The sequence below is a fragment of the Corvus moneduloides genome, chromosome 1 (assembly GCF_009650955.1).
Source record: "Corvus moneduloides isolate bCorMon1 chromosome 1, bCorMon1.pri, whole genome shotgun sequence".
Lineage (NCBI taxonomy): Eukaryota > Metazoa > Chordata > Aves > Passeriformes > Corvidae > Corvus > Corvus moneduloides.
The window spans coordinates 29,771,450-29,798,609 of NC_045476.1; the positions used below are offsets into that span (position 1 = coordinate 29,771,450).

At 40.9% G+C, this 27,160-nt stretch overlaps 1 protein-coding gene across 8 annotated transcripts in view; it reads left to right on the plus strand.

The window, feature by feature from the left end:
• Positions 1-27,160, plus strand: part of HECW1 (HECT, C2 and WW domain containing E3 ubiquitin protein ligase 1) — a 272,346-nt gene that overhangs the window by 192,205 nt on the left and 52,981 nt on the right. For 6 of the 8 annotated variants that reach the window (XM_032103814.1, XM_032103793.1, XM_032103802.1 and 3 more), the window contains 9 exons: positions 64-206; positions 2,187-2,287; positions 3,589-4,956; positions 8,393-8,494; positions 13,748-13,898; positions 18,091-18,221; positions 20,780-20,901; positions 23,718-23,903; positions 24,502-24,636. In XM_032103814.1, coding sequence (XP_031959705.1) covers positions 64-206; positions 2,187-2,287; positions 3,589-4,956; positions 8,393-8,494; positions 13,748-13,898; positions 18,091-18,221; positions 20,780-20,901; positions 23,718-23,903; positions 24,502-24,636 — 2,439 coding nt within the window. The remainder of the gene's footprint in view (positions 1-63; positions 207-2,186; positions 2,288-3,588; positions 4,957-8,392; positions 8,495-13,747; positions 13,899-18,090; positions 18,222-20,779; positions 20,902-23,717; positions 23,904-24,501; positions 24,637-27,160) is intronic. The other 2 variants (XM_032103833.1, XM_032103861.1) reach the window with 1 other exon arrangement.

Below are 27,160 nucleotides of genomic sequence, written 5' to 3' on the forward strand. Positions count from 1 at the left end.
AGTACTCTGTGTTGCTGTGGCCCGGCCACCAGCTTATTGTTCTGTACCCTTCCTTTCTTTCAGCAATTCAGCTTTGTCTCCCTGCCCACGGATGTCCTGGAAATAGAAGTTAAAGACAAATTTGCAAAGAGCCGACCGATCATCAAACGTTTTCTGGGAAAACTGTCTATGCCGGTTCAGCGCCTCTTGGAAAGACATGCCATAGGGTAAATTTTGCTGCTTACGTTGTTAAACTAGTGCTTTGCTGTTCTGAAGTCCCTGATGATATATCATTATTGTGATATAATGATGTTGAGGGGAAGTTATTAAACTGATAGTTGTCTGATAAATGGTGTTGGTCTTAATTAGAATTTGTAGGACTATGGACCAGACAGAATTCCCTGTATAACCCTATGGATGGCATTTAGAAAAGTGAGAGCTGGCATTTAGGAAAGAAGACTTTTTTGTGTATCATGGCTGCAAATTTGGAGAGTGCAATATTTTCAATTTGAATATTCTTTTAATGTTATCAGCAGGCTGGTTTCAGGGAATTACTATGGGCTAAAATCATGCCAGATCTGTTCCTCCTCTTTTTAACCTCAGGAAAGGGGAAATATTATAAAAATATGTATGTGGCATGTTGTAACTAATGCTTTCTGACCCTACCCTGCTGCCAAGGAACAACCTTGAGCTCACAAGCGCTGCCCTGCTTCCCCATTGCATGAAAGTCCTGGGACAAAATAACACAAACCAATTTAAGGGAGATGGATAGTAATCAGACAAAGCCAAAAAGTTGGCTCTAAGCCTGTAATGTTCAGACCTTGAAGAGCAAGGAGAAAAAGAACTATCTTCTGAGGAAAGCATACTCAATGCAGTTTCCAAGGAGGCATTTCTGAAAATTGGATCTCGATTCAGCAGAACAGCGGGAAGATGAGCTTGTTGGAAGTGTTTTTGAACAGCTGGTTCAGAAACTAGCTGTGATATTGACAGCTGAATCTACCAGAAGGGACTAAGATAACTCCCTGTTTCACAAGTAGAGAAGATAGAGTAGCTTTTTAGAAACCAGATGGATATGAACAGCTTGGGGAAGGTAGAACCCTGTAACTGGTATCACTGGCTTTCCTCTGTATGAGAAGATTTCTCATCATCTTCTGATTATAACTTCCTATTTTACTTCCTTGTTGTAAACACTGTCTATCTAAGGATATACTTTGCCAAGAGCAGTGCCTCCAACCTGCACTAGATCTGGCTCAGTTTTAATACCATAGTGGCATTTAAATCTCAGGCAAGCTCAGTGAGAAGTATGCACACAAGTTCAGAGAGGTCATATGCAAATCTTGAGGTCGTCTCATTTATGTGAGTTTCTAATGCATGTGAAACTGTGCTAGCAAGTATATTTGGCCCAACTGGAAGTGAACTATGTTTCTTCAAAAGATGTATAACTATTACTACTTAGTGAATCCTTTACACTCAAGAAATGCTTTGCAAAGATTGATTCAGCCTCATTGTGGGCAGCTGGGAAGTTAATCTCTTCTATAGTTTCATTCTGTTCTGAGGGGTGGATGAAGTGTGGCAAAGGGAGGGACCTGCACAAGGACAGAATGGAGTCATTGATCAACCTTGTCAGGAAGGTGTTCTCCTGATATTTCAGCTTCATAGAGGTAAGAGGGGTGGAAAGAGATGAAGAGCAGTCACTCAGCCAGTTTAGAGAGAGAAGGTGGTATGCGGGGACTGGCCTGCACAGGGTTTTGTAAATAAGAACAGGAAAACTGAATTTTATTCACATGGTGAAGGGAAGAAAGTACAGCAATGCGAGGTTTTACGGAAAGGTAGATGGTCAGATCTGCAGAGTAGCAAAGTGTTGTTGCAGTAGCTGAAGTGGGAGTTGTTTGCTTCCCATGTCAATATTTTCATACCCATACTGCAGAAGTTTCATTCCTACCATTCTCTCTATATTTATACATATGTGCTCATGTATCCCAGCACCCTGTCTTACTCACTTACTCAGCTGTTCCATTGTAATTGAAGACATTGTCCTCTCCTCTGCCATTCGTTCTCTCGTATGCAAGGCAACATGCCCTCATGGCTGAGTTGAATAGCCTTTATGTATTTTATTATGTATTTTTGTAGGATGCAGCAGATTTATCTATGCACAATAGACATAGGGTAGGTTATAGTCTATTGTGACAATATTTGTTTTCTTTCAGGGACAGGGTTGTAAGCTACACTCTGGGTCGCAGACTTCCTACAGATCATGTCAGTGGCCAGCTGCAGTTCCGATTTGAGATAACTTCTTCCATCCATCCAGGTAATTCTCAGTCTTAACCCATCATTTATCTAGATTTCTAGAAATTTTTTTGTTTTGGTTTAGGGTTTTTGGGGGTTTTTCTTCTTGTTTGCATTCTTTCTCTTCAGAAATCTTAATTCATTCCTGGCTGCTCTGGAACTTTAGGTACAGTCATGAGCAAAGGGGCATGCATAAAATCCCCCATCACAGGATGCATTGTGAGTCACAATTTCTTCCCTGTTTCCCCTTAGGATAGAGCTACTGGTGTCTCATATTCCCCTTTTCTTGGCTGCTCCAAATACTCCACCACATCAATGGGAGAAAAGAGGGTGGAAAACTAAAGTCTCATCTGCTTCTCTATCACCTGCCCTAGTGAAAGTGCTATATGGGCTGTGATATGTAGAGTCATCTGCATTTGAACACTTCATAAGTAAATATGGAGAATGTAACAATAAAGACGATTAGAAAATTTCTCAATTTGATTATTTTTAATGAAAAAATAAAAGGTAAAACAAAAAATAACTCCATGTTCCACTTCTTCCCTCCCTTTTGGTTTGGTTTTGGTTCATGTTCTCTTGTAGTTATTTGGAAGTGATTGTCATGATGGTCTAAGGTTGAACCTTGGTTTTTGTGTCACAGTCTCAATAGCATTTCTCAGGGACTTTTTGCCTCATGGGTTCTCTGAGATCTCTGCTACACTTTGTCAAGCCAACAGCAGCTGCGTTAGTGGCTGGAAATCATTGCTTTTCACTTGCTGGAAAACCCTGATATCGGTCTTTTGATTATTTGGATGGCATGAAAGAGCCCTGGTTTTTTGACATCTGAGAGGAGGTGGTACAGATGAGGATCACATCAAGGGATATTTTGGGGGAAGTTTTCGCCTTTCAGGGGTAAAAGGCAAACACAGTTTTTTATGTTTTCTGTTGCGGAGTCTTGCCAGCTTCAGTGTGACAAGAAGAATGTCATTAAAACCTCAGGGAAGACTTCCCATATTCCCATAATATTTCCTCTGATGCCAGTTTGGCTCAAAGAGGAGTTTCAAGAAGGTGTTACCTTCAGGTTATGCTGCAAGGAGGCAGGGTGCTGCATACAGGTTATCACCATGACTAAACTCATGATTAAATCCACTGTGCAAAGACTGCCTAGCAAAAAACCTCAGCGCTTCTGGGTAGTTGTTCAGTTGCCCACTCATTTCACACTGTATTTTATGCTTTTAATTTTCTCAAATTGCTGGGGATGCTTGTGCCCCCACAGCCAACCCTCTGGTTCAGTCAACACTTGTTGTTAAAAGAGTAAGTAATTTCTTTTCCTGTCTCATACAGATGATGAAGAGGTCTCCATTAGTGCAGATCCTGAGCCAGCTGACCTCCCGGAAAGCCCTGTGAACAACCCCACAGAGGAAAGCCTCGGTGAGCCTCCATGCATCAACACAGTGACCTCAGAAAGTGCAGCTCCAGAACAGCTAAATGGATACACTGTGAACAGTGTCGATAGCCCAGGGGCTGTCAAACCACCTGGGGAAGTCAACCAGAACAGCTTAAATGAAGAGCTAGCAGGAGATGGGGAGGTTGATGCGGTGCCAGTTCCTGAGCCCTTGGAATCCGTCCCAGGAGAAGTGCTGCCTTCTTTGAGTGCTACGGACCTCATGGAGCAGTTGGATCTGATGGCTTGCGTGTCTCCTCCTGAGACTGAAGTTAGGGAAAATAACGAAGTCAATTCTGGTATTCAGGGAGATGGTGGAGTCTTGACCAGCATAGAAACAGTAGATACTGATGAGGTGAGTGCAGATGTGCATGCTGGCAAAGACCTAGAGAAGAGTCAGGAAGAAGAAGAAGGGGCTTCAGCCCAGGAGGAAGAAGACAAGCTACAACTGAGGACCACAGCAAAGAGGAAAAACAGGCCGTGCTCCCTGCCTGTGTCTGAACTTGAGACAGTCATAGCTTCAGCTTGCGGTGAGCCGGAGACCCCTCGCACACACTACATACGGATCCACAACCTGCTCCACAGCCTGCCCTCGGCACAGATGAGCAGCGATGGAGAGGAAGAGCAAGATGGTGGCAATGGCAGGGAGAATGATGAGGAGTCTACTGTCAAGGAGGTGCTGGATAAGGAGGTGGTCAGTGAGAGTGAGACCGTGGCAGCGGAGCCTCCTCTGGAAAATGAGGCTGAAGAGAACTTCAGCCAGAGCACAGTGCCTCCTGGGACCTTGGATGAGCAACTCTCTGACTTGAATGATGGGCTGTTGGATGGGGAAGCCCCCAGGACAGGAAGTGAGAGCGAGTCAAGCTCCAGGCCCAATGGTGACAACGAATGTGAGGCGTGCGACACCTCCTGCTACAGCCCCTCCTGCTACAGCACCTCCTGCTACAGCACCTCCTGCTACAGCACTTCGTGCTACAGCACCTCCTGCTACGACAGTAACAATCGCTTCTCCAGCCATACGCGCTTCTCCTCTGTCGACAGCGCAAAGATTTCCGAGAGCACGGTCTTCTCCTCACAGGATGATGATGAGGAGGAGAACAGTGCTTTTGAGTCAGTGCCAGATTCAGTGCAGAGCCCTGAGCTGGACAGGGAGCAAGTGGATGGCTCCTCCCAGTGGCCAGATGAACTAGTAGCTCATGGTGGGAATCCACAGAGAGCCACAGAGGGTCTAGACACCCCAGTAGCAGGTCCAAGCAGCAGAAGAGAAGGTTAGATTCTGAGAACTGATGTGCTGGGCAACGCTGATTATCTAGATGTCACAGAAGGCATCAGATAATTGAGGTTTCAGATAGCTCACAGTTTATTTTTTATAAACTCTGGGGCTGTGAGCTGGGCCAGATATCAGGGAGGGTTGGATAACTGAGCCTGTCCTTAAAAATCCCAGCAAAACCAACTAAATCAGGTGGGGATCCCTATATATGGATTACTGTAGAAATACATGCATCATTATAAAATCAAGATTAGCTACTGTACTTATGTGGCAGATCAGCATTATCACATCCACCGACTCATTCCTTTTTTCCTGGGATTTTTCCATATCACATATCTGATGTGCCGCCATGTCTCTGATAGTGAGAGGACCAGCTTGTGCTTGTCAAAGGGCAGATATGCCAGTTTGCACCAGATAAAGGTCTGGGCCAGTTTCTGTAAATGTTTGTTAGCCATATATAATCATAAGCTCTTACAAATGCAATTTTCAAGCCCTGTTTGTTCCAATTCCCCAAGTGTCAAACAAATGTGCCTCAGATGTCACAGATCATAGGGCAACTCAGCAGAGGTTTATATTTTTTCTTAGATACTTTGGAAATTTAACTACATTAAATAAACTTCTCATCTCCCTATCCTTCCCTAGAGATAGAATATATAGAATATACTTTTTTTTTTTCTTTTTTTTTTTTTTTCTTTTTTTTTTTTTTGGTCTTTGTAATTTAGGTACTATTTTTTCCAATTCCTTCACAATTACATTAAGTCCTTCCCTTTGGTAACTCCTTTCATGTTGTATGCAGTTACATGAAGAAGGGGAGATGATCACTCCTCTCTTCTTCAGCTAGTGTTTCATTTTTATCCAGCTGAAGAAGTAAAGGACTCAGCTGCAGGAGTATGCAGCAAGGTCAAGAGGTAGTCTTTGCATTCCCTAATTCTGAGTCATCTGCCTCCCTCTATAAGTGACACCAAATTAAAATGGCTGCAAAAGGATAACCTATTTGGGTATCACTGTGGAACTCCAATTAAAGCATTCGCCTGTGTTTTCCTTCTCCATTCCCAATTTATTTACTCGCACCTTCCTTTGCCGCAGACCCCACCCCTGCAGAAAAACAGGTGTAAGGGTGTCCTTACACACCAGCCTGTGTAAATATTTTGTAGACAGCTGGGACTAGGGAATTATTGAGTCTGTAGAGCAGAACCTAGCACAAATAATTAAATTTTCAGAAGTACACAGGCATAGAAACCCAGCTTCCTTCCTTGCAGGCAAGAGCCTTTGCTTGTGAACAGCATTGACGTGCAAGTATACCTAAGGGGGCATGAGCAGGTGTATGTGTGAGACCATACTTACAGATTTGATGGTTATTTTGGGCTGTGTGAGCTTTTGATAGGGGATGTGGTGGGAAGGGTGTCTTCTGCATGTGGATTCAGTGCAGCACCAAGACTTGAGCCTCCATAAAGGGCACTGCAGTGTCCATGGTGTCTTTGCCTTGTTTAGCTAAGCGTGTGTCTGAAGGGCAGCCCAGCTCTTGGCACTCCCTTGGGTGTCACCGGGGGTGCCTCAGTCAATGTGCACGTTGCTTCATGACTTGGCAGCTGTTACAAATACAGTAGATGGGGTCACCTCCACCCACTCCAGGTGACTGACACTACCATGCTTCCACTGGCTTGGCTAGGGGAGAGTCAATTGTGGTGAGGTAAGTAAAGAAACATAGACGGGTGATCTGGTAGTCGGTGCTACAACACCTGTAGTAACAGCACAGTTTTTAAGGCTGTGAGAGATGGACTTCTAGCACTGAGTCATAAACTTACGTAACTCTCCTGTCTGTTCAAAACATGCAGCAGATACATCTGTGAGATACGCCTATACACAAGTGGTTTAATGAAGACATTTAACAGGGCATACGGTATCATCAGAGCACCTAGAAGAGGGAGTATTTTTGTCTAAGTGATTTTTCTCATTTCTTGGTGGTGTGAGGTTTTTTTACAGTTTTATACAAAATTGGCTTCTGCCTTCTAGCTGTTGGTTGTTTTAAGAAAAAAACCACATACTTAATTTTTTTGGGTAATTTTTTTTTTTACATCTGATTGGTGTATGTTTGGGGTTTTTTACAAAATGTTCATTCTTAGGCTGTTAAGATTCTAACATTAGAGGGAGCTAAACCTGCTAGTACACAATGAGTTTGGCTTAGCATTCCCAACATCACCAGAGCCATTCCACTTACTATATCTTTTTCCCTAAGCTACATCTTTCTGATGTATATAAATATTATGTTTATGCAATTTGGAGTGTATCTGTATTAACAAGCCTTCCTGGAGCTGGAGGTTATAGTCAAAAACTGTTACCACACAATATGAAAATATGTCCATTAGTAGGATAAATAGTCCTGGTTTCTAAGAGTTTAAAGACAAGCCAAGAAGGAATCTTTGTTCTGGAACCTGTGAAGTTTTAGCATGTTAAGTCTAAGATAAGGAATGCTTTTTCATCCCTACTAGAACTTCTTAGGTTCTTAAAGGATTCTATAAGCATTGACTTGATCTTAAGTTACTTGGTCCTCTCAACAGAACATGAGTTTGGACATGTACTTAGGTTTCATTTATTTCATATTTAGGTATGGCAGGGCAGTTGGAACTAGATGATCTTTAAGGTCCATTCCAACCCAAGCCATTCTGTGATTCTATATATGGACATATATACAATGTTAGTGTTTAAAAACTTCCTCTGCACTGTATTCTGTGTGACTGTCTTTCTTCTGCTTCGTCTTTCCCTCTTCTCTATCTCAGGTCTTCCTTCCTTATCTCAGATCCTGACTGTATCTCACTATCTTTTGTCCTTCTCTTCTACCACCTGTCTCCTACCTGTTTCTGGTCCTTCTCTCATTCTCCTTCCTTCAACCCAACATGGACTCTTTGAATTTTGAAAAATACCTATAGAAGGGCATGATCTTCTGTTTTGCAGAGACTGCAAAATCCTGCCATTACAGTCCACAGAGGCAGCCACTGATCTTTTTGAAAAGCAGAAAGAGATCCAAGGCAGCTTTTAGCCTTGTATTCCACTGATGGGATGAATTAAAAGTTGGAACCAGGATTTTGCATGTTCCTGCCAGTTGCTGCAGAAGCTTGACTATGGTTGTACATGAACAGTTTCTCTCAGAGATCAAGCCTGATTCTTCTATCGCTTACACTTGTGTGTCTGTGAGTCCAGAATTTGGCCTATAGTAGTTTAGCATTGACTCAAGAGACTTGACTGCATTATTTTAATACTTCTTTTCCATATGAGATGCTATTAAAGTAGTGCCTGGAAATAGGAATACCCAGAGATGCTAGTACATCAGGTTAACCTATTTTTAAAATAATCACTTGTTTTACAGTAGCACATTTTTTGAACCACATTGTGAAAACAGTGAATGACTGTCAATGTCTTGAATATCTTGTCCATAGGTGATTGTCCTTTACTCCATAATTCTCAGCCAGTCAGCCAGCTTCCTTCTCTGAGGCCTGACCATCATCACTACCCAACTATCGATGAGCCTCTTCCACCAAGTAAGCTTTAGTTTTTTATTTTATTGCATTTTTTCAGCTTTTCCTGTTAACTCAAACAGTCTAGAGGTCAGTATGTCTTCCTAAAGAGCCCCGTCTGTTCTGTATATACATTCTCCAGAACCCAAGCAATATGCCTTTTTGTTTCCCTTATTTGATCCTGACTTCAAATGTTGTCATGTTGTTTTGGACAAGCCCGTAATGTCCCTCTCTGCCTTGGTCCGTCTTCTTCCCTGAAATGAAAATATTATTCCCTGTTTCCAGTGTGTTCAGACTTGAATGATTGGGATCTGTCAGTTGTTCTAGAAGCCTTACCATAAGGCTTTCTGGGTGGTGTATCAGCAAAGTACTCTGATTTTTCTGTAACGTTTGTCTCCAGGTTTTCTGTAACCAACTTCAAAGATGGTTTGGGATGGCAGTCCCTGTGGTCTGTCAGGTCTGCATGCGGGTCCAGCAGCAGCCCTTTCACAGTGAGGATACTTCTGGGACAGACAGGTCCAAATCTGAACCAAACCAGCAGAAGTTGGGAAAAGGCAGCTCATGTAAAATGGTCTTGTTTTACTGTCTTTGGATTTGATAATCAGTGAATTTTATGTTCGTTATGAACTGTAGTGGAGTCTATACTTGCAGTGAATAAAAGTAAGAGGGTTTTAAAGAGCATGATTGATTAGCAGCCTGGTAATATGGGATTTTTGCCACCAAAGCAACTGCTAGAGTTGTTTTTACTTGTCTTTGTAGCCTTTCCCTTGTGTATTCCCGGAGGATTACACTGCTTTTTGCACTGGCGTTCGGTGTCCAGCAGAGCGCACTCTATTCCCTGCACCGTGCCGCTGATCCCCTTTCAATTGAGCACAGGATTTCACAGCCTGAAACGTGCCTCACAAAAACAACCAGGCGTATAAACAAAGTGCTCTATTTTCTTCAAAGCCGAAGACGGGAACACACTTATTTGGCCTATGGTGCCCTTGACAAATAATTCATCATTTGCCAACCATGCTGTCAGTATTCCCTGAGCTGAAAATAGCCCTGATGCTGGCGTCAGCTGCACAGTAGTATGAATGATTCAAATGCCTTTAGCCCAGTGAAGTCCCACTGTGGCTTGCCAGTGAATGATGAAATGGGAACGGTTACCTCTGTAACAGGGAAATATTTCTCTTCCTCCCACTCTTACCACAACACTTCGTGAATCGGGCACATTCCCTATTAGATGACTTAATGATAGCACACTGACACCAGCTCTGGTAAACAGAATATACTGTGAATCTATTCTATATTCTTCCATCACCAATTTAATACATTTTTCCTCTTTCTTATAGTTGTCCTCAAAAGGCAAGTATTTCTACCACTGGTTTTCACAAGTGCTGTCACAAGAGGGTGTAAGGACATATTTGATGATAAAGTACAGAAGTGATATCTCTTTGCAGTATTTTGTTTCAGCGTTAGCATATAACATTTTTACAGTAAAGGCTGACATTGTGGGCTTAAATATATTGATCTTAATAGGCATAGACGGTACTAAGTTAATTTTGAGTGGGAAAAAAAGGTTGAGTTGAATAATATCAGTTAGGAAACTGGTTTCCAAAAACTCTCCATGGAATTTTACTGTAATTTCAAAATGAAAACCATAGCCTTAATCTAGAATTTTTTCTTCTCCTTAAATTCAGTATCACTATCTCAGTGCCTTTAATAACTCTTAATCCTAGATAAATAGTTCTTTAATCATGTGAAAGGAAGAAACTATATTTTAAGCCCAAGTTTTTTGATCAAAGCTGGCTTACTTCTCACATGCAGTGTTAGCTTCCATCTATGAGTAGAGGTGAAGGTAATCTGCCAGTGCTGCAAGCTCAGCATTGACTGATTTTATTTAGCTCATGAAGAATCTTCTGGACAGTCTTCTTTCTCTTTTGAATAGTTCTCTGAATAGCTTGATTTCATCATAACCCCACAACAGCTGCTCTCAGGGAGGAAATTTAATTTCAGTCTGTTTTATTTGGGAAAATAAAGTAGAAGAGATTCATTATGTATGTAGGAGTTTCATAATGACCAGTCTGAATACTAAGTCCGATATGAGATTAACAGAAGATTTGCAGTGTTTGCACAGCCTCATGACGGCATTACCAGTCACCCCTTATTATGCCTGTGTTTGGAAACCCTGCAGAGCTGAAGCCAAGAAAAATACGTGTGCCCGGTTCAGAGCTGCTCTCAGCTGAAGGTGTGGCTGAGCTTGGAAAGGAAAAGGCAATGTATTTTCTTTCCCCTGATGGTCCTGCCAAAAAAAGTTGCATCTTCTGATATAAATCAGAGCAGTTTCAGAGGCTGCTGTGAAATATGACTTGGCTGATGGAGGGGGATCACTGGAGAACAGAACCAGTACTGTCACATCCGTAGCCCATGCTCTAGCATGCTCTTACTGTGAAGGTTAGATAGAGGTTAGTCTTTGTAGTAGTCACAGTCTTATTTTACCTGGAAAACTTAACAAAAGACCCTGAGGAAACCTGGCTGCTTCTTAGATCACCTTTGCCCCTGAAGTAACATGAAGGGACTTGAGCACAGCTTGGAAGCAGAGTTCTGCCTGTCTGTTCACCTGTCAGTCTGTTTGTCGCACTGTGCAGGTATCTATCCATCTGTCCATAAATCTGGTATCATATTCAGGCAGTTTCAGTGACTTGTGTGACTTACAGGTTGTCTTATGGGAAGGTAGAAAGTACACCCGCTACCTGCGTACCACAGAAGTTGTACCTGCCACCCTTTGACAGCCTTCCCTAACCAAAAGAAGAGTTATTCAGCTGACTAGAAATGCTATTGCAAGGAGCATGAGATACACAGTTCCTAATATTTTAGCATGCCAGTGTCAGCCCGTGGTGTCAGGTGGACATACCCGTAAAGCAGTGAATAAAGCAGCACTCACTGACAGGTGTCGTTCACATCTGTACATACTGCTGCTGTATGTCTGACACATCTGACAGAGACAGCCTTCCTGAAGTCGTAATCCAGTCTGACCTGATGTTTTCACTGTGATCTCCAAGTTCTGAACAAGCTTCCTTACTCCTAGGTTTCCAAATATCATGCTTAGAAGCTTAGGAACTCTAAGTCGTATTTAATTAGACAGTGCAAAATAGCGTGTACAGCTGGTAGTGCACAGGGCTGGATTATAAAACCTTGTTTGACTGTGTAATTGGATATATTTATTCTTGCTAAGTGTCCATCAGCAGGCTTTAGACCAATATGACCAGTTGGTGTCTTCTGTAGGCTGTCTAGAGTGTAGTTCTACAGCACTGCCTACCAGCTTCTAATTCTCCGTCAACCATTCTCAACTTGTTATGAGGTACAACAATAGTGTGGAGTGAGGGCTAGACTTCATCCTTTGCCAGAAAACAGCAAGGAAAATGAAGATCTTCATGATACTGAGCTGGATCATCTTACCTTTGATCTGGCCAAGGTTATTTCCTTGAGGATATTGCAGATAATGCATAGCTCCAGAAGGGCCATTCCCCACCCACAGTGGTACACCTGCCACCAGTGCCAGCGTGCTCAGCAAGGCTCCGGCCTTCAACCTGCCTTACGTGTCAGTCTGATTTATCTCAATGTGCATATGTTGTACTTGTGCTTTTTTTCACTGTCTTACGTTTTAGACATGGTTTTTACAAAGCTGTGATCTTGTTCTTGTAACAGCTACCACATCCTTGGGAAACTTTACCTAGTGGAGGAAGAGAGAGTCCTCTCATTAAATTATGTAGTGATATTCACAGTGAGAGATGCTGCATGTGTACCCATGGTGTGACTGTAGGGTTTGTGTCTTTAAGGACTGTGGTACTTGCAGTCACCTTTGAAAGAAGTAATGCGTGTGCTTATGGCTCTTCTTGTCCTGGAGTCTTATGGAAGATTTCTCCAAGGACTCCCAGTGCCCATCTTTTAAGGTTTGTGGGATTCAGCTGTCAGGGGCAACTAGCCATGGACTTCAGACAGCCTACACTTGTCTGCAATCAAATATGGGAAGTGGGTTTAGCCAGGTCCAGCATTCAGGAGATGGGAATTGGTCGTGAAGGGTAGGTTTCCAGATACAGTAGGAACTTCAGTCCTACTCTTAGAGAATAGGAAATGAAATACATAAAGTATGAAATTCAGCTGATCCTGAATTTGATTATGGAAAACCATAGGAGGAGTAACTCGTCAGGGAAGATGGTATCATAGTAAGAATATGGGAATATGAGGAAGTGTTTGCCCTCGAAGGTAATCATCATATGTATATTTGTGTGTGAATGCGAGTGAGGTTTGCATCTAAACTTGTGTAGAAAGTATGTGCATGTATTTACATAGATATGTCATCAGCTGATGGGTCATGTAGGAATATGAAACTAGCAAGCCTAATTTATTCCACTTCTCCATGCATTCCAACCAGTTTGATACTTGGCTTTGGTAGCTAACTCACTTCTGAATTTTGTCTGTTCCAAATGCTTTTTTTATCAACATTACCATTTTCCACAAGCCATCATATACCAAATAATTTTTACTTTTCAATCATGAGACAACATAAATAGTAGCAGGACACAATAATGATGGAAGGCTCAATATTCTGCAAATTCCCCATCTAGTTTGCATTCATGAGAGCAATGCTCTGTTTGGAGAGGTTTCTAAGGTATGTCCAAAGAGTCTGTAATCAGTTTTCAGTGAAGCCTTTAATTGCTGTATGGTGTCCTTTGAAGCCACTTTGCAAAAAGGAGAGAAATGAAACATGTTTGTTCTGAAACATAATAAAAAAAGAAAACATGGGATTTGCCATATTAGCTCAGGTGTAATCTTCTTGTAAGGGTCGGTTCTTTGTGGCTGCTCCTACCTGCAGTGAATCCAGCCAAGCAGTATCACTAATTGAAAAATCACCTCATCCTTTTAAAAATGTAGTCCCTCTATGTCACTAGTTTTTCATGGGCTGTGGTAGTGAATTCCATGGCCTAACTGTGTGCTGTGTATGAAATGTTTCTGTATATGCATATACTGTATATATGTATATATAGACAAGCAAATAATATATATATACACACTTGAATGTGTACTTTGAATATATACACGTGATATATATTGCATGTAGGCTATATATATATATATATATATATATATATATATGTATGTATAGTATCTCCTGTGTGTATATACCCTGTCTGTGTATGTATGTGTGTCTGTATACATATCTCCCTCATGCAGGTTTTCTGGAAGGCACCACACTGACAGCATCACCCCTTCCTTTTTTTCCAACCCTAGATTGGGAAGCTCGGATAGACAGCCATGGGAGAGTGTTCTACGTGGATCATGTCAACCGCACCACCACGTGGCAGCGCCCCACGGCTGCAGCAACACCGGACGGGATCCACAGGTCTGGCTCCATCCAGCAAATGGAGCAGCTGAACCGCCGGTGAGCATTTGCACCTTGAGATCCGTGCTCTCCTTTTGCCACACTGCTCCAGTAGCTCCCTTCCTTCTCCGGTGCACCACATTGACTCCCACCTTGTCCAGGTTCTTGTCCCTCCTGTAGCTCTCTTCTAGCCAGCTGGTGTGCCTGCTGTGGGTGTGTGCAGCTCAAACCCGCCCACAAGAGAAGTGCTGTTGGGTGAATGATGGTGCAAAACATTTCTAACAGCAAGAGGAGGCTTTTGGAAAACTTTTCTGAAATAACTACCAGAAAGGAAGTGAGCATTCTTCCAAAACATGGAGTCACTTTTGCTATTTAACTGTAGGAGTGGCACTGATGGGTCGGCACTTAGTGCTGTGCTGCAGAGTTTTTGGGCCTGACTGCTACTGGAATTGTTGCCATATCCATGTGATGTTTCTACCCAAGCTATTTAGGCCTGTTGAAAGGTCTGTCTCCTTTTCCAGGGCAGAGCCCTGCTCTAATAGGACTGAGCACATTTCTAGAGGTGGACAGGTCTGCTTAGTGTTGCACTGGGCCCTGTAAATCTGTCAGTTCATTCTGGGCTCGCTGAGATACCTCTTAATGTCGCTTATATTTTTGCTTTGTTTGACTAGTCCGCACATAGATTTATCATTTTCTCCTTGTGCTTGCTTTTTCGACTGAATCTAAGAGGAAAGAAAAAAAATAAACAATTGGTCAAAAGTCTTCCTTTTTTTGCTTAAAAAAGAGGGTTTGGGTTGGTTTTTTTTTTTTAATTCCCTGCTTACTATAATGATGCCATTTCTAGAAAAGGATAAGGAAGACTGAAATTATATTTTAATTATAGCATGTAAAATGCCACAAAAGCGTTTTGACCTTTTTTCCTGTGCTAAGAGAAAGATCTGCAACTGAGAGAAGGACGCAGAGTTTTAAAGTGCTGTTTTCAGAGTACTTTGATTAGTTTGGGAGCTGCTGTGCCCTGAATGAGACAGTCTGGGAGAACTCGGCCAACTTAAACTGACACCATCAACATGCTCTTGAGGAATAATCCTTTCTTTACCAAAATTCATTATTTTGAGTAGTATTTTATAACATCTGTTATGTTTTGCAGAAGTGAGAGAACCTGCTCGGTATTTGTTTTCATTATAGCTTTGCTCATATAGTCTCAAGCTGCCATGTTAATATAAACAAACAAACAAACAAACCAAAAAAAACCACTAAAGAAAATGCATGTTTAATGTTGATTCTTTCAAGGGATTTACATGACTTCTCTGCCATTTAGCACTGGTCTCTAAGAGGGATTTTAGCCACATCAAATCTCAGACTACTTGGCTGCCACTTAAACAGGTTATCTGCCACAGAAACCAGAAAGCTGCTGTGGACATACATCGGGTTTTGTGTTTTTTCTTCCATTTTTTTGGAGGTTGAACTCATGTAAATGCAGCACAGCCATGAAAGGAATAAGTTCTTATAAGAGTGATTTACCATTCTGTTAGTTAATGCAAGTTAACCATTAAACTAGCTATCGCAGCAGAAACTGAAGGGTAGGCATTGTCTTTGTGACCTCCTTCCCTCATATTATTCAATGTTTTCATATAGGCTGCCTGTCTGTCTTGGTTATGACTTGATTATCACTGGTTTGGGTTGGGAATTGAGAGTTGATAAGATTGATATTCTTTTAATCCCTCAATTTTTAGTATTCATGTATCCAATTACAAAGGGAGAAGTATGGAGGGTTTTCAGCAGTGGCACATCTCTACATGTGCGAGTTCCATTGGAGACTTTGCAGTTTATTAAACATGAAATGTCATGGCTTCTTGGGACTAAGGAAAAAAGCTGGTGATTTTCTACTCTTTTCCAAGGAGCTCTGTTCATTCGAGAAGTTGAATACAAAGGTCTCCTATTGTTACCAAGTTTGGAACATTTCCTACAGTTCTAGTAAAGGGGATTCATATAGAATCTCCTGAGCATTTGCCCAGTGGCAGGTAATTTCTGTAGTTTTAACCTGGCTGTTAAATTTTTTAAAATGATTGTAGTCCTAAGTCTAATTTCAGATATTTCATGTCTCCACATTTCAGGAATGTCAGGAAAGCTACTTTTCATTAGTTATTATCAACACTGTGGAGCACTGGACCTTGTTTTAAGCACTCATTTTAGAAATACTCTTTTGTTTCAAACTTCATGACTTGAAACGTTTTTCAGCAAACACACCTGAGAATCATTTTAGGTGAGGCAACAGCAAACATAGACCTTGCTGATAGAATTAGCAGCAGCCTGAACTTTTGCTCTAACCTCAAACAAAATTTGAACTCAACATCACTCCACAGTTTGAAAAAGCTTGGTGACTTTTCTTTTTAAACAAATTTACTTTTTTTTTTTTCTTCCTGATTTAATTTGTGGAAGGGAATGGAAAGACCAAAATATTACAAGGAACCTTGGTATTTCCAGCCCAGCCAAAACCACAAAGCTTTGGAAATTCAGCTTGAAAAAAAACCCATAGCTGTGATTAAACCTAGTCCTGCTTTCCTTCTGTGGTTTCCTTTTAGCTGTATGAGCCACTCGAGGATACAGGGAATGCTAAACTGGAATCCAAGTGTTGGGCAAACACCAAAGAGCCATCCATACTTCAATTTTAAAGGTGCTTGCTCATTTTCTGCAGCACTACCTGGCTTGCTTACTTGTTGGCCAAGCAGATAACAGCCCTTGTTGTTCAAGCTCTGTTGAAAGGATACTTTGCAGCATAGGTATGTCTAAATTTGTCTATGCACTAGTTTGAAAGATAATAACGTAAGAAATTATAACCATCATAGTTAGGTCAGCCACAGCGTGGTATGTCTTAACCTCCATTTCTTCGACAAATCACTTTGAAAGGAGACTGAAATTTGCAGAGGCATTCCCATAACTTTTTCACTTTCAATGTTTTCTCCAATTACTTTGGCTTTTTTTGGTATTGATATAAGGTGATTTTATAGTATTGAGACGCAGAAGAAATGCGTAGCCTTTTGTTGGCATACAGGTGGTGTTGCTCTTTGAGGTTTGCCAGTGGGGATTTTCTACCATCTAATTAAATTGAAGGTGCAGGGTTTTTCTATATGTGTGCTTATATCCCTTGATTATATGAACTTGGGGGGGGTTGTGGTTGGGTTTTTTTTTCCTTTCTATTGCATGTGGGTATTGTAAAACTGCTCCAATACTGGAATGGAAAATTCATTCAGTTGCCTGCTGACAAGTGAATAAAGCTGTAAAATGTAGGTCTAAAACAGAGGGTTTAAAACTGCAGTAAATTCATGCTGTTGCAAAACCTGCTATCAGAATTTCCGTGTAAAGATGGATGTTTTCTTAAACTATCAAAATATACACTAAATGTAGCTTCAAATGACTTTGAGTATTGGAGGGGGACACATAACTTTGTGAAAGTTTAGCATAAATCTATTAAAGCTTCAATTATTTTTCTTAATTATCTCCAGCCATTTTGCCTAAGATTAGGTTGCAGTGAGCTAGTGGAGATGATGTGTTTTGAGACATCAAAAAGCCAAACCCTAACTCTTCTCTTTAATGATCCTGTGTCACTTTGAGGAACTAACTCATTACTAACTTCTAATTTAGAATATAGTATGCATTAACAAATAGAGAGAAAGTAACCAAAATTTGTAAGTTGGAGCTTGAACTGAGGAAAGAAAAGAGTGTAAATCAGAAATATTAAAGACAAACAATGCTGGATGAGATTAAAAGGCAATAAAGCCATCCTGTTTCAAATACACATGGAAATGCTATGAAGAAATAAGGATTGAAAATACTGGGATGGAATAAAAAATAATTAAAATAATTAAGAGAGTCTGTTTTCTAGCTTTGCTTTTGTTTCTCTTTCTGTTCTTTCTTTCTCCTTATGCTTTCTTTTTCTTTTCTTTCTTTCTGTATAAAATTCATTTATAATCCATATAAGACATATTCATAGTTTGCCAGTAGAACCAGAGAAAACATGTTCACCAATTCATCTGTCACTATAAGTGAACAAGTTAAGGAGAATTTGATTTCTGTCGTGTGAATTCAGAACACTCCAGACTATTTGTTCCTCATCTGTGCTCTTAACTCTGCTGTACACTGAAGATAGAAATATTGGAATCATTCAGAAACAGTGCTGATTCTTAAGGCAGAAAGCAACAGAAAGCTCCTCTGTTAACTAAAGCTTGTTTTTCCTTCCTATGAATGTATCTAGGTACCAAAACATCCAGCGAACCATTGCAACAGAGAGGATTGAAGATGATGCTGTGGTAAACAACAGGGTGGAGAGAGTTCCCACTGGAGGAGGAAGTGACTCTGAGGCAGAGCCTTCCCAGCCAAGCCCAGGTATGGGAAAAACAAAGCTTCTGAGTGGTATGTTCAGTGCCATTCAGTTCTGGGGAAATCTGCATTTCCAGGGGAGACTGGAATTTTACTATACCAGGTTGCAAAACTTAATTAAAAAATAAAAAGATAATTAGACCTGAAGATACAGTTTTTAGATGTGAAGCTACAGGTACTTGATAGAACAGTATCAGTCCTTTTTTAACAACTACTAAGACAGACGAAGTATTTTTACCTTAGTAAAGGGCCATTTGAAATTAAAATGGGAAAGGCATTTTGCAACTACTAGGGTGAATACTGTTCACCTACGTAGTTGCAAAACTGGTGCTGTGTTATTTTTGTTGCTGTGTGGTTTTTAGCTCGGGGCATTTGCACTTTATTCTCTCCAGGCCTGGCTTCTGCGCTGCCACAACTGCCCATGTGATTGCACCTGCTGTGGCCCTGGCATCATGTATGAAATACTTGTGTTTTGTAAAGCTGCAGTTTTGCGATAGCTGTGAGCTAAGTGTGGGCTGTGACCAAAGAAGGCACAGCTGTCTTTTTGCTCCCCACTAATTTATGTGACAGGACCCCGTACCAGAGTGGAGAACTGACCTGCCTGAAAAATAGCCTGGCTTCTTGTCCTTGTAATTTACAGCCAGACTGGATCGTACATCTGGCTTGTTAGATGAAGAGACAAGAATGAGTGTCACTACAAAGCAAAAGAGGAAAATGTGTACCCAAGGCAGGATGGGATGGCAGGGGTCTCTTCTACTCTTTTTGGTGGTAGTCACACTCATATTTTCTCAAAACATTTGGGAAACCATAGTCTTAAGTGTTTGTTTCAGGTAGAAGTATCAGGAATCAGTCTAGTGCCCACTATGCAACTTGAGGCCATGCAAAAATAACTCCCTTCTTTGTTAGCACCAGCAAAATGATTAACCGGTTCTCTTCCTTTGGATCACTCTTACCTCCACCTTTGTGTTCTGTATTGTCTACCATGAGTAAATCCAACTTCTTGCTATCCTTTTGCCGTCCCTCTGTAAACAGCATTGGTAATGGGAAAGAACCAACACAATATCTGCTTGAATTTTCTTAGTTTTCCAAGGTTAATACGAAAAGTTACAGAGAGAAATAATAACCTTTTTTTAACAAGTTTAGAAAAATATTCAGTTTTGTTTGTTTTCCTGATCCATTAGGTGTTTTTAGCTTGAAAATCAATTTTGGCCAAGGATGTTTAACATTTGATGCTCAAAGTTTCCTAGCCATCTTTTGTATTGCAATTAAAGGGAGACTTTTACCTACAGTGTATCATATAAGGAGATCTCAGTTCTCTGTGCTAGAGAAGTGGAAATGAGGTACACATTGTATTATTAGTATTTATAAGTAATGTAGCCATTACTTGTAATATGTATAATCGTTTAGTATCTTAGACAACATAATAAAATAGTAATTTAGTAGGAGTTGCCAACACTAAGTATTTAGTTCAGTTTGTTATTTAACATGCACTCCTTTGTTTTAAACCCGAGGAGCTAATGAGTGTGATAAATGTTATCATAAGTTATTAGGAAATGGTTTTTGCTACAGATAATTGCTTTTCTTTTAGAAGAAAACATAATATTGTATTAAATGCCAAGGATTAGAAGGTCAGTGATGGTGTAAACACATCAGGGAAAGAAAAAGCTGCAGTATTATACATTTGTTATTTGTCTTTTAATTTAAATGAAAAATGTCAGAAGGAATACAATTTAGGCACATTAATCCAGGTTCTGAGCCAGTATAAATCAATTTAACTCCAGCAATTGATCCAGTCTGCAGTTTTAAATGGACAAAATAATATGATGTGTGCAGCAGGAAGAAAAAAGTTTTAATTGATAAGAAAAAAATGGGAAACTGCATTTATTCTCTTGATGATGTTTGCATCCAATTTTCATGGATTGCAAATAAAATTTGGCTTTATTTGAAAGTGCCAGAACATCCAAGCCATAATTCCATGATAGGAAGAATTTTCTGGTAGCTATAGAACATCAGGAGTTTCTACCTCTACAGAGTTACATTCTCAATGCTCAGTTCTGCTCCTGTGCTTCATTAAGTGATACAGATTAAAAATAATCCAATTGTGTCTGGTTTTGTTTTCTTTACCATACAAGTCCCGAAAACCTCAGACTTGTCAAAAACAATGCAAGTAAAATACAGGGCAATGCTGGATCGGGAGATTGGATTTCTCTAAAATCAGCAGTGGGGCGAACCAGAATGGACGTGGGTGACTGAACCAAACCATCAGCTGGTGATGTGCTGTGGTCACATATTTAGGGACAGCAGCAGACTTGACAAAGAGTTTCATAAGCTACAGTTCAGGAAACCATCCAGCTCATGCCCTGCTGTGGTAAATACTGCACCACTAACCATAAGGACATCCGTCAGTTTGCCAGCAGGCTTGTCTTGGGAATGCCAAGGTAGGTGCATTGGGCAGGTGGTGACTTTTTTATATTATCACTTTTGCAGCTGTTTCTGAAAGGTTAAATAATAGTCTGTGCTTGCCACTACATTAATAAGATTCTGTGGGTTGTTTTTTTGTCCAGAGATTAGGAGGGAAGGTTCCCTTTCTCCTGTGAATTCTCAAAAAATCACCTTGTTGCTGCAGTCTCCAGCTGTGAAGTTCATCACCAATCCTGAGTTCTTCACTGTGCTGCATGCAAACTATGTGAGTAATTATGATTTGCTCTCTCGCACTACTGATAATTTTGAGTCCCAGAGCTTCAGGGAGAATGCACAGTGAATCTAAATTGTGTGCCTTGGGGCTCAGTTGTCCTTTCTGAGCAACAGACCAGGCTGGGGACACTACAGCCGGGCTGCTCCAAGGAGGCTCTTGCTGGGATTCTGCCTCACATAAGAGATTCCATGGTGCAGAGGAGCTCATTAGTGTTATCCTCCCAGAAGAAGCAGGAACCCTTGGTTTCAGCTTGGTCAATTCTACTGTCTGTTGCTGCAGGGAGTGAAGTTGTTCCCTTTTGATCCAACATCCTGAGAAATCTTACTCAGATACCACCAAGTCTCAGGGAAATAGAGGGAAAAAAATTAACTCTTGCAGTTTGCATTCCCAAAAAGGGGGCAGGCATAGCTGAGTGAAAGAAATACTAACTTGAGTTTTACTGTAGCTATTTTGGAAAAACAAAACAAATTTTCAAAATTCAAGTAACTTTTTTTTCCATTAGTGCAGTAAAACCACACATATTAATGCAAACCTGGTGTGGAGTGGAAAAAATGTAGTATCAGGACAAAGCAGATGGGAAGTCCCACAAGGAGATGCAGTCCTAGTTTGCCATATCTGGAATGTAGTTCAACAAGGCATCTACACATGGCTTCTGAATATTTGGAAAGTCATCCATTTCGGGGTAGCAATGACCTTTCTTTACCAAAGGAAAAGAAAGTAAAACAGTTTGAGAGTTGCCCCAGCACAGCCTTTTAGCTAACTGCAGACATCAGGTTTTGGCTGTGGCACTTCATGGATTGAAGCCAGCTGTCCATCTCCAAGCATCTGCCAGAGATTATCACCCATGAGATCCTACCGAGGAAGGGATGTATTAACTCATCTGACATTCCCTGAACTAGGTTATGGAGTGCAGATAATTTCTTCCATTGGCAGGGTGATATATCATGATTTATAGCTGGGAGCAATATAATTTTTGACCAGCGTAGTTGTTGGAAAAATGAGCAACTGATTCCATAGTTGTGTAAAGAACAACTCACAAGAGACTAAATCCCAATTTTATTACTCACTGAAATTAAAAAAAAGGAAAAAGAGGCCTTCAGTTTTATCTTAAAAACTTGTCTCTAATGTGAGAACCAGAATAATCTGTTGAAATATCTGTCAAATTGTCATACAGATACCACTTGTACAGGAATATGGCCCACATAACTTTTACCTTAACACGAGTGTAATATTTTACAATACAGTATTTTACAATACAAGCCCCTGTTAAAATTTCAAGCTATTAATTATGCCAGTGAAGTTGGAATTGGAAAATATTATCCAGCAGTTAGAATTAAAAGGGAAAAGCTCTAATTTTTCAGTTACTTTATTTCCATAAAAAGATAAAACTACATTACACTCCTTGTTTGCCTAATGCAGCTTAGAGATATTCAAGACAGTCATTGATCATACATTAGATCAAAATACAACTTTAGTTATGTAGTAGGCTGGGATCTTAAATATCTGTGACCACAGAGCTTTCCCGGGTTATAAGCAGGTCATATCTTCAGGGCAGAGATCATATCTCTGTGATTTCATAACATTTAGCAACCCTTGCCATAATTAGGGACCCTGTGCCACAGGGAGTGTTCTCAGAGGTGCCACCACAGTAAATCCTTACATAATAAAGATAATACCTGTAGATGTTTTATTGCATTATAGTGGTTAAAATGCACTAAATGTACACAGAAATTGAGAATTCAAAGCTGTTGGGTCAGATTCTCTGGACATATTCCAGGTCTGCACAATCGAACTCACTTCACTGGAGACAGGAGTCCTCCAGTGATCCTTTATTACTCTAATGAGTGACTCAATACTTTGGGCTGACCAGCAAACCAAGGCACTCATTTTCTCTCTAGTGAAAGGCTCAGGAGATTTTTGTGAAGTTTCCTACTCTGTCTTGAGGAGTTTGTTCCCTGAAGTGAAAGATTCCAAGACTAGCCTGTGGATGGGCCTTTGTGTTGTCAGCTCAAGTATTATTTTGTGGTGCTCTATCATTGAACACATGGTAACAACAAATACAGTTCAGTGGGCCCCTATTCTGCAATCAGATCAGTTCACTCCCTTGAACTGCATCAGGCCACATTCCCCTAAGAGGTGTATTTAATGCCCATTGTGAGATACAACTTGCTGCCTGAGGGGTGGCATTCATTTAACTCGTGGAAATGTCTCCATCTGACAGGCTTTGTAGTCATCGCAGAAACAAATACTCAGTTCCAGGAAACAATTCACATCTTCCAAAAATAGACAATTAAAAGTGTCTGTTTCTGTCCTGTGGCTGTATAGTCACCATAAAAAAAGTATCAAGCTCACATGGAGACATCTGCACTAGGGTCCTCTTAAGTTCATGGCTCCTATCACATGCATCTTGATTTCAATTATAGCATAAATATGTGTTCACAGCTGTCTTTGCATCTCTCTGACACTGCCCAGGCTTCTGTTGACCAATAAAAGCAATGAAAGGGGCACAACTTCATGCACCTTGAGAAGGTGATGTTTCAGCTGACCATCTTTTTGAAGTGCATTAGAAAGGCAGTTCTTGCACAAGCTAACTGCAGATAATGTGTGGGATGTTTCACTTTCCAGATTGTATTTCTTAATTCTACATGTGCATGTAAAGTAGTCATTCAAATCAAAACAATGAGATGGAAGTGTTTCTTGATTCTAACAGGACTTGTTTCAGTTCTTTGGGCATATGTCCCATGAAATAACCAAATATGTTTTGACATCAGAACTGGTTTTCTTCACTTCTGTTACCCATCTCATAGAGTGCCTATCGAGTCTTCACCAACAGTACCTGCTTGAAGCATATGATTCTGAAGATTCGTAGAGATGCTCGTAATTTTGAGCGGTATCAGCACAACAGAGACCTGGTAAATTTTATCAACATGTTTGCTGATACCCGACTGGAGCTTCCTCGTGGCTGGGAGATAAAAACTGACCAGCAGGGCAAGGTAAGAGTGCCAGCTAAAGTAATCACTTGTTTTAGCACATGAGGCTATGTGATTATTAAAAGTTCCTTTCATCTTGACTCAAAGTCAGTGAAGGTTTGGTTTAAACAACGCAAACAGCAAGCAGAGTTATTTTAGAAGCGGAAAAAAAGCTTCAAAATTTCAAAGCATTTCTAGCTTTCTGTAGAATATTGTGCCAAAGCCAAGGCAGCATTGGACTGACAGCAAAGTTTGAGCCAGAGTTGGTCTGTTGTGACTGCAAAATTTGACTCAGTGTCTGTACCTTGAATGAACTTTGCTGCCTGACTTTTGGAACCACCAGGTTAAAGCATCATTTCCCAATAATAGTATTCTCTCCTGTCTTGTTTACATCATGGCCATTGCACATGATCTTGGCCTACACAGCTTCAGGTGTTTTCCAAGAGCTATTCTAGCTTCAAGTAGGCCAGTCCGTCATTTGCAGGTACCTTCCATGGACTGTACTTAGCCAAGGTATTTCTGCCATAAAATTGCCAGTGGTTTTCCTGCTGTTTTCCCACAATATCATCACAATGTTGGCAGTCTTCTTATTAAAAGACACCATTGTTCCTTTGTGTTTCAGTCTTTCTTCGTTGACCACAACAGCCGTGCTACCACCTTCATAGATCCCAGGATCCCGCTGCAGAATGGGCGTCTCCCAAATCACCTGACTCACCGGCAACATCTGCAGCGACTTCGTAGCTACAGCGCTGGAGAGGTAACTATGCTCCTATCAACTCAGGAGCTTTTGACAGCAGTCTTCTCTAGAATTATAAGAACTCCTTATATTTGAAAAGCATTGAAACAGACTGCCTTGTGAATATTTATCTTCCAAAGACAATAAGGGATTTTTTTGTCTTTCTGAAAGGTTTATTTCAGAGTTTGCTGGTTTGTATTTTGATGGTTTTCAGAATAAATTAATGAGCAAGTAAAGCATTACTGAAGTGAGGTGATGACAAAATAGATTTCAAAAGAAGAATCCATATTTGACATCCTGGTCTTGCTTTACTCAAGTCATTCATTAATTTTTTTTATAGCCTGATACCTCAGCCTGATATCTCATATGTTTCTTCATTCCCGGCTGTGACACTGTGCTCTGAAAAGATAGACTCCCTAGAAGCAGTGCAGTAATGTATGTTGAGGTTTGCTTTCCTAGCTTTCAGTCACATTAAATATCTTTCCTATGTATCATGGGGATGATTTTTATCACTGAGGGCCGTGGACAGGATTGAAAGAAGCATGAATACTGTGTTTGTATTGTGGATTTAAGTAGGAAAAAGTACCAGCAATCAGATCCTTCCTATAGCAAATCCATACAGTTAAAAGATTTGTAAAGATTGTTGCTGAATAGAACCAGAGATGAGCTATGGCAAAAGGATCTTTCTCTTTCACAAAAATATCCAGAGAAATGCTTGTGAAATTAGCCTCAAAATTTATTGCAGCAGGACCAGTCTGAATACCTCTCACTGCCACGTGGGGTTGGGCTCAGGAGCCCAGGGTGTGAGGTCAGTTTCTTCAGGACCAAAGGCAGACCAGGCATGAGTATCTTGGGCATGTTTTCTCCATCTTAGGTGAATACAGCACCCTATTTTCTGAAGATAGAAGTGTATCAGTGGATCTGTTCCAGTCATATCTTCCCACCAGCTTAGCAACTTCCCTCTGCCAGCAGCCATCAGTTTAGTGTTGCTGCTGTGATTTAATTACTGGCATGCCTGTGATAGCCACCTGCACCATGATTCATGCTTGGGCCCATGCTTGCCTGAGGCTTGCTTACAAATTCACCGTGTCAGGGACAGAAACACCACTGAGCAATTCAGATGACCTAGCCCAAAAAACACGCTTGGTTTTGCAAGCACTGGCAAGGCTGGCAAGGAGCAATATGCAATAAATCAAAAAAACAAGTACAGGGTAGGGAGTCAAAAGTATTGAATACTTTTGAATAGTGATTCTCTGGGGAAAGCATAAACTGTTCTTTGAGGCCACTTGTGTTTCGGCATGATCAGCCAATAAAATAGTCACCTCTCAGTCTTGGTGGCACAGGTCCCACAGTGCTTCTACACCCTTTTCATAGTCAAGCTTCTTTGTTGTAGTCAAGTAGCTTCCCATTTGGAAGTGTCTGCTCCTCCACTGGAAGGACTCCCATTGATTTCCAAGGACTTTGGATTGATGCCTAAAAGTCCCTCATTTACAAGGAAAATATTCAACCCTTTGCAGCTCAGGCCGCTTATTAAGAGCCTCGTGTTCCATGCCATTTCCTCCCAGCACATTTGGATGTTCTTTGGCCTATAAATCATGTCTGTAGGCTCACATGTGGGACTTTGTCCTGGCCATGTGTCAGCTGTCTGCAGTCTTGCTGGTTTCTTTGCTGAGCAGATGGTGTGGCCTCTGGACGCTGTCGCCAGGACAGTATGAAGGACCACAAAGGACAACCCACCAGTTTTCAATGTAATGTACATATGTCAAAGGAGCCTGAAGGACGTCAGAATAGTGAAGTTGTGGCTGCCAGAGAGGGCATAGAAAAGAGCCAGGGTAATGAAATAAAGGACCTCTGCAAAAACTTCCATTGTTCTGTGTAGACTACTGATACTAAGTGGTATTATATATAAATTTGACAAAAATGCTACAGATTCTTTAGTAAGCACTTCTTTAAGAGTTATCAGTCTTTTACAGGAAAAGGGGGGTTGTTGCTTGGTTACCTGATTTTTGGAAGAAATGTTCAGGTAGCTATAGTGGCCATCAGTAACGAAAGTATAGGTCACTAAATGATTCATTTCCTTCTGCCACTGCTGTAAACAGAACAGCTCATAAGCGCTTTCCATTCCCTCTAAGGCACCTCCCATCTGCAGTGAAAATCAACATACATGATTACAGGGTATAGATTTTAAAGACTGCAAGAGGAAGGAAGCAAACATCTACAATGGAGAGGCAAGAAGAGCAGAGAAGGTACTAGAATATGGCAGTATCTAAATCGCCTTACCAGTCCAAACCACAATAAGCAAGTAGCAGGATTCAAATGGGCCTCTGAAATCCAGCAGTGATACAAAACCCAGGAAAAGGTATCCTGAAAGGCTCTTCCAGTAGTTTGGACTCTCCACTCTGGTTGCAACATCCCAGTATCAATTTCAAAGCTGTTAAACCCTGACATAAATCTGTCAGATTGCTCTGCACTACATGAACCAGGTCGCTAAATCATTAGAGGGTTCACTCTTTATTTTTTATTAGAGAATAATGTGCTAATCAAA